Genomic DNA, 13,846 nt, shown 5'->3' on the forward strand with positions numbered 1-13,846 from the left:
TGCATGTCTACGCGATTATGTGATTATGTGTAGGTGGGTGTGTATTGTACCCGTGTGCTCTGGTAAATATGTGGAAGAAAGAGGATGACTTTGGGGAGTAGGTTTCCTATTTCCACCTTATTGGAGGCAGTCTCCCATTTGTGTTGCTTTGCAGCCATCTTCAGGCTTAGTTTACTTGCCAACTTCTGGTTTATCTTGCTTGCAAAGTTTTAATGAGTCTCCTGTCTTGCCATGGGTAATTGTGGGGATTACAATCTGGAATTTCTGCTTTCTCATCTGGCTTTTTATGTAGCTTCCAGGAATTGAACTCAGGTTGTCATGTGAGTGTGGCAAACATTTACCCATTGAGCTATCTCATTGTCTTCAACTCTTCACTCTTAAGATTACAGCAGTGTGTTCCTGGCAAGTAATTCAGCAGATAAATCCATGATCGTTCTTTTTTTTTTTTTAACATTTTTGGATTTGTTCAATATCTTTATAAAACTCTAGGAAGACAAAGTAACCTTTAAATGTCCCCAGGGACTATTGTACATGTCTTAGTTTCCAAAAAATACTCTTTAAATTTAAACTTTTTATTGTTCTAACAATTTGATTATTACTTGCTGTAATTATAATTGCTTCCGAGATCTAAATGTCCATGTACTTTGTGAAATCTATGTACCCAAAGCACAAATTAAGTTTAGTTCTCTTGATTAGAAAGAATACTAATATTAAATTAAATCAGAGCACAGTAAGGATAAGGCGTAAGGGAGGTGCCTCCTTATTTTCTTAGATTATGACTGCACTGTTTAATTCTTAGTATCATATGTACAATATAATTTTATGCTGGGGGGAGGATAATGGCATATACAAGGAATTGCATCCCTTGAAAAGACTAGTTGAAGAAATGGGTTATAGTTTGACTTGACTTAGAAGATGTAACCAATACTTTTCCTGCAAGTCAAGAGTAGTAGACTTGATTACTGTTTCACAAAGCAATTTTAGGACTAATAAGTGAGAGATTGAGTATGCTGATTTTGGTATTAATGATATAAATTGTCAAAATATCCCAAACTAACCAAGCCACTTCGGTTATAAGGAATACTGTATTTTGAATCTAGTATGTGTATACCATAGATTTGCTAGGTAAACTTTTGGTAACATAAACATAGGCACAACTCTGAACCCAGGCCAAAGAAGTCTGTTAATACTTTTGGAAGCATTTTTTTAAAATAAGCCAGAATGTGGTGAAATAGGTATTCCTCCAGCCCACTCTTTTTAGATACTTTTGTTTCATATGGAGGTAAAGATCATCTATATAATTTATAAAAACCCAAAGTGAAATTGGCAATGTGGGCTGGTACTGAAAAAATATTTTCAAAAATATTAGCATCAAAACATTAAACAAATCCAGTGGTCTTTTAAGCATACCAAGGGATGGTATAGGTTTCATGCTCATGAAATTATGAGTAGTGGAAAGACTCTGAGACACTAAGCAACAAGCTGTAGTTGTAAAGCTATGGCCAGCTCTATAACTTAACCTTCTTATATTTGCTTTCTTCCTTTTATTCTTCATGCCTATTTTTCTGAAATTATCCACTCTCACCGCCAAACTCAATAAAACACTAATAAGTAAACTGTATCATAAGCTCTGTTTTACAGGGATCTTGACTATATAAATGACCTTTTTTCTGATTTCCCTTTAATATGAGTTCCTAAATCAAATTCTAAATAATTTTCCCCAATGTAGGCTCGATGTCCTTTAATTATGGCTAGAAACCGATTATGAGTGAGTACATCCCATGTTCATCTTTTTGGGTCTGGGTTACCTCACTCAGAATAGTGTTTTCTATTTCCATCCATTTGCCTACAAAATTCAAGATGTCATTGTTTTTTACCGCTGAGTAGTATTCTAGCATGTATATATTCCACAGTTTCTTCATCCATTCTTCCACTGAAGGGCATCTAAGTTGTTTCCAGGATCTGGCTATTACAAATAATGCTGTATAGAACATAGTTGAGCAAATGCTTTTGTAGTATGATTGGGCATCTCTTGGGTAAATTCCAAAAAATATGTTATGTAATGCTGCAAATGCTTACAATTTCATGTAAGGTAGGTTATGTCTCAAGCATTTTATCCTGTCTTTTGGTTACAATACTAATAATTCATTACAAATGTAGTACAGAGAAACTAATAAAGTTTTCCATTACTTTTCTTCTCTCTTTTTCTGGCATTACCATTGTCTAAGTATGTCCTGCAGCCCTCCGTCTTATGTTTATTTATAGGCAGATTTCAATTCTGCCTTTTTTATGGTTGTATAATAGTTGATATATTAACTGCTAATCATTATCATGTATAACCTCTGCTACAATCTTAACTATAGAAATGGGCATAAATAGCCGGGTGGTGGTGGCTCACGCCTTTAATCCCAGCACTCGGGAGGCAGAGGCAGGCAGATCTCTGTGAGTTCGAGGCCAGCCTGGTCTACAAGAGCTAGTTCCAGGACAGGCTCTAAAAAAAAAAAAAAAAAAAAAGCTGCAGAGAAACCCTGTCTCGAAAAACCAAAAAAAAAAAAAAAAAGAAAAGAAATGGGCATAAATATAAAACAGCATTTCTTAAAATATGCTTATTCAATAATCGTTTATTGAGTGTTATGTATAAAGTACAGGGGTAAATACAAAAGGAAAAGCAAAGACTTAAGAATTTGTCTTACCATTGCCATCTTACATGGAGCCACAGACCATTCATTATAAGCATAATAATGATCAACACCTATATATACAAGACAGCTTAACAAAAGGAAAGCATAGCTAATGTAATTAGCACTTTGTAAGACATGGGAACCTTTATGAACAAAGGCCCATATAGAAGTGTCATTTGTACAATTGACACTAATAAAATGGAGGGGGCAACACATCAAGACTTTCCATGAATCTGATAGACTTCTTGTATAGCAATCCTTCCTCCCACGTATGAAACATCACTCCTCCCAAATGAACCTCTTCAAGATAAAAAAAAAGCGACCTTTCTAGATAATGTGACTCGTTTGGGGGAAGAAGATTTCTACTTTCTATGAGATAGTTACATTGGAAAGAGAAAAAAATAGATTCAGTAACTGTCATTCAGGAGATGTCAGGATAAGAGATCAAGAAGTTGTTTCTGAGGCTTTTCAGTCTCCTGAGGTCCAAGTACTCAGCATGCCAATAATATTGGTTCTAAACCCCAGCCATGGCTCAAGATTTAAGAATTATAAGACAAATTAAGGAGCGACATAGAAGATGACAATGAATTGTAGAGAATTTTAGAACACAGATCTGGACAAATTTATGTAAAATTGAGGATCTGACATGCAAATTGGTAAGAACACTTCTTAAAATATTGGTTTATTCAAAGTTCAATAAGAAAACATATGTTAACAAAAGATTGCAAATTTATTGAGATTTTGTATTACATGGGAGCTTTTCTAAGAGAATTAAACTTCAACATTGGCTTTTGGCTGATTTGGTGAAAAATGGAGTATTGTAAACATATGTGAGTGGAAGAACAAAGAAAATGGCTGTGCACAATGTAATACACTGGGAGTGGAGGGCTATTTTTCCTCCCTCTGTTCCTCTTCATAGATCATAATGCTCCTTATCTCTGCTTCCAAAGAGGGTACATGTCACTACCATAGATTAGACTACTATGTCTTAACACACATACCATGTTCTTGTAACCCAAGTGACTCAATACCCAGTCAATTTCACATATTTTGTTTTTCCATGAATCTCTTAGAATGGGAAAAGAGAAACCTTTTGAATAGTTGAGGAGACTACAAAGTAAGAACGTATGATAAAAAATTTAGTTTTAAAATTAAAATTAGAATGGTTTGCTTTTCAATAAACTCATCCTTTGTTTTGGCAAGGCAGAACAGTTCTTCAACTTCTCTAATAAGGAATACTTTCCAACTTCCCAGATCTAAACAAAAAAAAATCTATATTGGACACAACTATTTATACTGACAAGTTAATATAAAAAAATAATCTTCAGTGTTAGTATTTGATTTTCAGTCTCTTGAACTTCCGTGTATATTAAGTTGATTTCTCCTTGTTGAATTATAAAGGTAAACTTGTCAGGGTGATGAATTTGGATCACAATAATCTGAATTTTGCCAGAGGGTAGATTTAGTCAGTCTCTTAAATTTTTCATTATGATTCTGATGTATCTCTAAAACAGACAAAATTTACTAGAATAAAACTGTTTTTCTTTTTGTGTATTTCATATTCTTTAGTGGAAACTGTTTCAGAGGTATGGATTTAAAAACCAGTGTCATAGGCTATGTATCAAGTTGTAACTATTCCCTTGTCTCCTCAACTAGAATTTCCTCAGATTCTGTTGGTACTGAGAGAAGTGTCTCTGTACACAATCAGTTCAAAGTCATATAGTAATATAGTAGAAAATTGTTAGATATTTTCTTCTTTTTTTAGTTTACTCCTGAAATGACAGCACCATGGGAGATCCAGAGAGTATACCTTTATTTAGGAGCAGTTTGGGATACAATTATTAGTTGTCAATGAAAGAAAAGGAAAAGAGCAGAGAATATTAGGAGTAATTAAATTGTCTAATGATAGTATTTGAGGGCATGCTGAACCTTTGTGGGTGTGTATATGTTTGTGCATAAGGTTTGCTCTAAACTTGCCTTCCATGTCAACAGTTACTTTACATAGCTCTCTTAAGTATGAAATCTTAAAGATGGGAATTTTTACGACAGGTGTTGGTTTATAAAACTCAGGGTTTTCCAAAGAAGCAAACATTTCATTCTTTTATATAATTTAATCTTAAATCATTTATATAACCAAGGACATGCATTAATAAGATAAGTTCTCTTTGAACCTTAATTTCTCTTTAATCTTCAATTTTAGATTTTAAAGAATGAAATATTAGGTGTTCCATCGATAAATTTAAGTAGGAATAGGTTCATCTGAACTAATGGCTGAGTAAAACTGTGACATTCCCATATTAAATATGATGATTTGGTATATCACATTACACATTTTCATTTACTTCATAGAGAGTAGAATTTTTATGAGCCGTAATTCAGAAAAATGTGAAGTGACTTTATGAAACAGTTCTCCACATTAAAAAAAGCCTTTAGCAGATAGTGTTTTTAGTTGTTTAGTAGAATACCTAGTATTAGATGCTAAACACTTTGCACATTGTTCTTTAGTTTCAGCTCAAATTCTCAAGAGCAACCTTGCAGCGATGGAACAAAACATTCTTCATCTGGAGCGTGACATCAAGAATTTCCCCAAAGCAGAAAGTCACCGTGATAAGTTTGTGGAAAAGATGATGATATCCTTTATTTAAGCATTTGTTTATGTGTTTGTCTGGGTAGCTGTCTATTCATCTATTTCATGTGTGGTTAGTTGTACTAGCCTACAACAGTAGATGAATTTGTGTGTAAGCTGAGCTGTTTTTTATATTAGCAATATAAATTTTATTTCACAATGTTTTGAACCTGGTAGAGTATGCAAAGGAACAATTAGAAAAATTGCCATTTCTCAAAGACAAATTTTATTTGAAAGCCCACAAGATATGCAAGGTAAGTCTTAGGATCTCTGATTATACCTGAAAGAACAAAACAAATAATCCTCTTTTGTAGCCAAATGCTTAAGGATAAAATCATCATGAGAAAATAATTTTGTGGGGAGGGTTTATATTTTTTTTCTTTTCTGGGTGTGTTCACTTGCATTTTCTGAGGATATACATGCATTTTGAGAAGCGATGAGAGGATTACTAATATCAGTAGATTGAAAACTAAATGGATAGATATATGAGTGGAAAGAGAAACAAATTGACCTGTAACTATAAGAAAGAAAGAAAAAGTAAATATTTCTTGCTACATAGACACTTAGGAAATTCACATTTTACATACAATATACTGGTAAATTATGTGTATGTATATATGAATTTTAAAGGAGAATTGAGCAACTACATTTAGTTTGAATTGTTTAATGTTCAAGCTGTTGTTTGAAGATAAACTACATTCAGAGCTGTTTTTTATTATTTTTTTATTCTGGATCTTCAGAAGTAAAAGCTATATCCTCCTCCTCTGGGTTTAAATAAGTATCTTGAACTGCAGATTGATTCACTAGTTTATATCTCTAGAGGGAATAAATACTGCAATTTCTTTATCAGATAATAAGTAAATTCCTTCAACAACTGTATGGCAGTCACCTTCTTTCAAGGTTAAATCTATGGCCTTTTTCTCCTCTCCTGTGTTTCTTTCCTAACCAACTTAGGCGTTATGGTGCCAAGCCTAAAAATTACTTAAGACTGGTACTTGGCATTTATATAAAAATTTATTTTCCACTTATTTTTTGCCTCATAAAGTAGTGATATATGGTCCTTTAGTGATGCTATATTTGTTAATAGGAATATTGGAATAGCAAATTAGTGAACCATTACAAGCAGGAAGTCCTTGTCTAGCCTTGGGTTATATAACTGGCCACATTGGAATTAATATAACCTTTTGCTTCATTGGTGATTAGACTTATTTTTATTTCAAACATGTCATATTGTCCATTGGCCGGAAGCATACCTTTTTTACTTTTTAATTTTGACTCTTGTCTCATATTTTTTGAAGTCAATTTGAGATCTCCTTGTTCTATGGAGTATTTTCTTTTAAAATTGGCTTATGTCCCTAAAACAGCATGCAACATGATGCTCATTTTGGAAAAGAAAGAGAAGGGAGGGAGGGAGGGAGGGAGGGAGGGAGGGAGGGAGGGAGGGAGGGAGGGAGGGAAGAAAAAACAAATTTCAAAACCTCATGAGCTTGGCCTGGACTCTCTATTTTATTTCTCTGAAATCCACAACTTTCTATATCTGTATGTTACAGATGAACAACTATTCTCATTTAAGTGCTACTCAAGTGTGACTTTTTGTCCACAAGGGGATTGGAAATGTAGTAAGATGTATGAGACTCTCACCTTACAGTTCATATCAAGAAAAATATGGTAATTTATTACAGAAAAGGAGGATATTAGTGTGCTAAAAATTTTGAATTAATAAATTATACTAGTGAAATTATTGCTCAGATTAGTCTTGTTCAGAACTCTGCAGGAGTGCTTAGGGAGAAGTTCATCTTCTAAAAAGATACAAGCAAAATGCAAAAAGATCATATGTATGCTGTATTTTGAGTATTTCTGGTACTTTTCTGTCCATTGATCAAAGAGATGAAAAACATGGCTGACATAGTACATTAGAACCTAACTAAGGTTCTTTGGAAGAATATCCAGTTCTCATAATCACTGAGCCATCTCTCTGGATTCTGTTTTACAATGAATACCATGTTCCCATGAGTGATATAGGACTCTTTGTGGTTCTGTCATCTGCCAATAATTTTGTTTCAGATCCTTTAAGTAACCACAGCGCAAATATGGCAGTACTTTACCTAATGAACTATAATCTTTCTGTAAGAACTTGAAGTTAAAAAAATGGGCAGGGACAGCACTCCCATGCCTATGGCCTCTGTAACTAGCAACAGCACTATGAGGATGGCTTCTGAACATGTGAGTTGAATCTTCACTAGATCACCAAGTCAGGCTATGTCCAACCGCCTTGTGCTTACCGTTACTCTTTCACAACATTAATTCAATGCTTATTATATCTAGACATTGTCAGTCCATTGACTACTGCAATGTACACAATTGGAAGCTCAACCTTAATATGCTGGCAGCCTGGCATTTATAATCTTTCTATATACTCTTCCTTTACCAGAGATTATATGTACCTATCAAATATGTACCACCTAGCGTACTCTAGACACTCAGTAATTGTTTGTAAAGTCATTGGAAATTAGGGAATCCAAACCCCTTCTTTGACTTTCCTCATCTAGAAAAATATTGTTAAGAAATAGTAATATTTCCTTACTATTATTTCTAAAGAATTCTCCATATAAATGTCATCAAGTATTTAAGTAGCATTAAATTACTGTTTTAAATCTTGCATTTAAAAAACGTATGGTCAATTTTAAAAGTTATGATCCATATATTCTAAAGTAATTGTTTGTTTAAAGCTACAAAAATAGATAAACCTCAAGATACCAGTGTGGTGATCCAAGCTTAAAATCCCAGTGGTTTTAAGACTATAGCGGGAATATTACCATTAGTTCCAGTCCAACCTGAGCTATATCATAAAACATTGTCTCAAAAATTTTAAAGGAAATGTTCTCTTGTAAATGTAGCTGCCCTACTTCTAGCTTCTTGAAGCCAACAGCTTTATAAACAAGAATGTCACTTTTGTTTCTCCTTTCCTATCTAAATTGTTTATTTCTGACTCAGAATAAAACAGTGTAGGGAAGAAAAAATTCTCTTTTCTCTCCCATTGTACAATGCATGACTTAACACGCCTATAAAAAGACAGATTAAAAGAGGATCTATAAAGTTAATAAATGTATTACCTGCTACAGGAGGGAGCACTCTGAGAAAAAAACAAAGGAGAACTGGCTTTTTTTTATGGACAGTTACATAGAAGTCTGAATTGAAGTTGAAAAGATGTGATCCAACCGTAATTAATTGGAGGGATGAGAAATGATCTAGCAAGATGTTTGTTTAGATACTTCTTGCCTTCTTTACATAACATTGCTTATCTCTAAGTAGAAGGCAAGACACCTGTCACATGTCAGAGGACTAGGGAAGACAAGGAGAATGATTGTTATAGCTTCTTTATGGCCAGATGCTGAGATGAAGAGTTAGGCAATTATAGTTTTGTGACCTACTTCAGAAGGTTCTGTCCTTTAAGTTTACCTCATTCTCCTTCAGTTTATATCTCTCATTATTCCTCTTGCTATGGCCTGCATATCTGTGTCTCATCCATAGTTTCTGTTGACACATGATCTTCAGTATAACAGTATAGAACAGTGGTGCCTTTTGAAAGTGATTAGTTGTAAGAATAAGAACTCTTCTTTGATGTGTGAAATTTGTTCCTCATAAAAACACTAGAGAAAAAAAAAGAGCAGATCCCCCCCACACACACACACAGAGACCACTTTGTTCCTTTGGGACTCTGCCATAGGAAGACACAGCAGTAAGGCATAACCCATAACCACCAGAAATTAATTTGTTGGTGTCTTTGTCCTGGATTCTTTGCCTCCAGAACTATGAGAAATTTCTATCACTTATGAATTGCTGAATCACAGATATTTTATTGTGAAAGACATAAATAATGTAAAGCTGCCATATTTGGGGTAGAATTTTCTACATCCCAAAAATGAGAAGATCAAAACAAATGAAATTAATTTTATGGGTTATAAACAAAGAGCCAATCACAGTGTCCAGATCTGTAATCCTAGCAGTTGGAAGGTGATGGATAGAGTATCAGGATGTCAAGACCAGAATATGCTTCATGAGTCTCCAAAAAAGGAAAATAAATAGATTCAGCATGCACATTTATATATAACCATAAAATTGAACAATCATCTGTCATGGAAATATTTGTTTTTCAGTGCTAACATGTTCATCACAACCCTAGTCTTGGAAGTTTTGTTGTTGTTTGTTTGTTTGTTTGTTTTGGGCATCTAGCTCTAAGCTACTTGCATGTTAACCAAGTCCTATATGAACAAGCTGTATATATATATATATATATATATATATATATATATATATATTTGAATGGGAGTTGAAATAAATAGGTTGCTAGGATTTTTTTTAGGTTTTTCTTCTTAAAATAATCATTGAATAGTGTGGTTTGTTTTGATTTTGGATTGGTTGGTTGGTTTTGGTTTTTTGTTCTTTTTTGCTGTTTTATATTCAAAAACAGTTTTTGGCATCCAATGTTCTGATTAGTCTTTTCTCTTCCACCAGCTTTTCCCAGATCCTCTCTACTTCCCTACCCACCCAATTCCATAACCTTTCTTTCTCTCTCTTTAAAAAACAAACAATAGGAGCTGGAGAGGCTCAGAGGTTAAGAGCACTGGCTGCTCTTCCAGAGGTCCGGAGTTCAATTCCCAGCAACCACATTGTGGCTCACAACCATCTCTGATGAAATCCAGTGCCCTCTTCTGGTGTGCAGGCATACATGCAGGCAGAATGCTGTATACATAATAAATAAATAAATCTTTAAAAGAAACAAACAATAAACACAAACATGCGAACACACAAAACACCCCACCAAAACACAAAATTGAAAACCAAATTATATAAGCAAAAGGCCAGTAAGACAAAAAACATGTATGTGACCTATCTTGAAGTGTAGCACAAATTCTAATTGATTTTAATAATAAAATCCCCATGTCAGATGCCAAAAGATCAGAGAATCAGATCAGCCAGCCACTAGTTCTTACCTCTACCAACTCTTCAAACCAAATTGGACATCCTGTCTCTGCAAGTCCTCAGAGTTAATATGATGAGCTTCTGTCTCCTCCTAATTTATATTCCTCTCTCTGCCCAGCCATATCCTTTCCTATCTCTATCTCCCTAGTATTGGGATTAAAGGCATGTGACTCACAAGTACCGGGATTAAAGGTGTGAGTCACCACTGCCTGGATGTTTCTCTTTGAGACTGAATCAATCTAGTGTTGCACAGGGTGACCTTGAACTCATGTGGCTGCCTCTGTCTCCCATGCTGGGATTAAAGGTGTGTACCACCACTGCCTGGCCTCTAAGACTAACTAGTGGCTTGCTCCACACTATGATCCTCAGGTAAGATTTACTTGTTATAGCACAAACAAAACATCACCACAAGGCAACATTGGTGAAGACAAAATTTCCTCTGTAAGCAGGTACCAACTGAAGATAGCTTCTTGATTAGGGATGGAAACTCATAAATAATTAGTGTTGATAATTAACTGTCATTGATTAAATGTTTACTATTTGTCAGATGACCTAATTTTATATATTTGGTGTTTTTAAAGTTCTTGTTTATTAAGTGAGGAATAATTTCTATCTCTACTGATAAAATTAGCTATAGCTATGTATGTATCTACAGTTATGTCAGGATAATTTCAATAACTCATAAAGTTACTTTCCATCATTCCACATTCTTAATTCATTTCAAAGGTCCTCTCTCTTCATCTTTTAAAGTTACCAGGAGGTCTGTGTCTGCATTTGAAGCCTACTGAGGATAGGATATTGGTGACCTGTGGTTTAGAATCATAGCCTCCTAACTATTCTTTGAAAACTAACCCAAGCTTGAGAGACATGAGATAGTGCTCTGAGAATGAACTTGCCAATCATAGGCCTTTTCTTCCAAGACCTGTGGTGTCATTGATATTATGTGCAACATTGTAACCTCAGCCAGCACTGTAATTGTGGAAGAGTTGGGTTGTTTGTTTTGTTTCTGTGTTTAGAAAAGAAAACCTAATAATTTTTGTATACCTATGATATGATTGATGGTTGACAACTGTAACCAAAGACAGATTAACAAGAGAAGAACATGAGAAATTTGTTTAACTGCTTTATGTGTCAAAGGAGCCTTCCAGACAAGAAGGCTCCAGAGGAAATGTCCATTTACATACTGTCTGATGACAGTGCCTAATTCTAGAGAAAAGTGATTAGATAAAAGTGGTATGAAATGTTGTTAATCATGTATAGGGAGAGGAGGCTTAACAAGATTCTTTCGTGTGTATACATTAATAGCCCCCACTCAAGATACACTATGAAGCAAGATAGACGACTTTCACCTGTGGTGAAGGCAAATGCTATTAACCTTCCTTGTTGAGGGAGGTAAATTTTACTTTCACTGATCTGCATCCTTGGGCTAAGTCAGTAGAAAGGCTAAAAGATCTCGTTTCTGTGGCCTTTCTATTTTCCTTCTGGTCACAATGGTTTTCTAAAGCATCCTGCTCTGTGGTAATGTGCTCTGAGACCTGATATATGGTATTTGCTCTCATCACCTCCCTTTCTGCCTTCTTTCCTTCACGGGCTCTCAAAAAGAATTATTTTAGTTACTGTGCCAGGCTTTTTCAGGCAGGAAAGAAACTCATTCCTAAAAAGAGAGATGTTTGTACTTTTAGTCAAACTGTTTTTTGGTTTTGTTTTTTGAGACAGTGTCTCATAGCCCTGTCCTGCCTGAACCACTCTACATACACCAGACTGACCTCCAAATCACAGAGATCTGCCTGCTTCTGCCTCTAGAGTGCTGGGTTTAAAGCTGTGTACCACCATGCCCTGTTTTCTTCTACTTTTATGTATGTGCTGTGTTAGACATCTACGTCTGTCTTACAAGGCACATTAATCTCAGTGTTGACCTTACTGCTTATACTCTGTTGACAAATTTCTTAACACATGTACTCACACAGATTTTGTCAATGGCAAGGCTGTCTCTGGCCCAAAATCAACTTAGCTTTTTGATTGACTGCTAGCTAAATCATTTCCCCAACTGGAGAACCTAGAGTGACTGAGCAGCAGGAGCACCATTAACACATTGACAAGAAGAGCTGACAGAATGTTAATGACATTAACACCCTGTCAACTAACTATCAACACCTGGGATTTCCGCATGGTGTGAGGGAGAGTCATTTGAAGTAGTTACAAATCAACTTCCTGAGGAAGCACATTGTCCTTTGCAGACAATTCGGAACAGATTTGGGGTCACCACAGCGCCTTCATTATGTTCATTTTTATTACACTCTTCTTTATTAGGAGAATATTTTAAAATCGATGGAAAATTCAGCTATAATTCAGCCAGAAGTATCACATCGTACACAGTAGACTTTTAGCACAAGCCAATAATAGGTTTTAAGTGGGAAGACAATCCATTCTTTGTAAAGCAAATGCCATATGGAATTGACAAAACAAAAACAAAAAACAAGGATTTTTTTTCTTTTTTAATGATTGGACATTGCAGAATTTCAGGCTTCACTAGAGAAAGTGTTACCACAGCTGACTCTGTCCAAACTGAAAAAAAAAAAATTAGGAAATTCAAACTAAGAATTTTTTTTGTTTCATTTAGCAGCTTGAATAAGAGAAAGCATAGAATTTTGTTTCTCTTAAGGGTAGAGGGGGAAACCCATGGACATAATGTTTGCATTGGAAAGGAAATTGTTTTCAAAATCCAAATAATTTATCATTGCTTCTTTAAAAAAATAAATACGCCTGAGGTGGGGATTATAAAGTTTCAAACCTGGGACAAATGGTTGAGGTGCCCGTTTAGCATATCAAAGAAGACCTGGCCTCAAGGTTCTTTCTGTGTCAGTCCCTCCCTGTTCCAGGGTATGGCTAGCATACTCTGCCCCCTAACTTTCCAGCCCAGGGAGCTGTGTTGCTCTCTGCTATATAATCAAACCATTTTCTTTGCTTGCTCTCTTTGTAACTTTTGGCCTTCTGGCTGCTGCACCTGGTCCTCTCTCTCCCCTTTCCCTCCTCTTCTCCCCACATGGCCTGGCTCAGGGAAAAGTCCTCTCTAAACTCTCCCAGATGTGCCTGCCTCTGGCTATGATTTCCCACATAACTTTAATAAATTTTCTCCTCTACCATACTTATAAGCAGTCATATTTCCCTTCCTCTCTCTCTTATTTCTTTTTCATTCAAGGGTGTATTTCCATAGTAGATTACTTTGTCCAACCAGCGACAAGACTCTAGGCTGTTCAGTATGATCTGGGGGATTTTAAATTAAATTAGAACATTAATAGGAGGTAATATGTGCCCAATAAAAATTAGAAATGGCAACTAAATAGTAATGATAGCAGCAATTATCAAAAAAAAAACCCACCAGAGCCAAATAATGTACAGGCAGAATTTATTCATGAACTATTACACTAGTGGAAAAAAACCCATGAGTGTACAACTGAAATTCACATACATAAGGGCAAGTGGAGATTTGTAATGATGGAACACAGTGGAAATTAAGAACAGACTATTGGTAAAAGATTGAAGTGAAGGTCATAGA

General features: G+C 35.2%; 1 protein-coding gene across 1 annotated transcript in view; it reads left to right on the top strand.

Annotated features, from left to right (window-relative positions):
- Positions 1–13,846, top strand: part of Diaph2 (diaphanous related formin 2) — a 778,808-nt gene that overhangs the window by 479,890 nt on the left and 285,072 nt on the right. The window contains exon 23 of the mRNA XM_038316977.1: positions 5,187–5,311. Coding sequence (XP_038172905.1) covers positions 5,187–5,311 — 125 coding nt within the window. The remainder of the gene's footprint in view (positions 1–5,186; positions 5,312–13,846) is intronic.

Source organism: Arvicola amphibius, chromosome X, assembly GCF_903992535.2.
Source record: "Arvicola amphibius chromosome X, mArvAmp1.2, whole genome shotgun sequence".
Lineage (NCBI taxonomy): Eukaryota > Metazoa > Chordata > Mammalia > Rodentia > Cricetidae > Arvicola > Arvicola amphibius.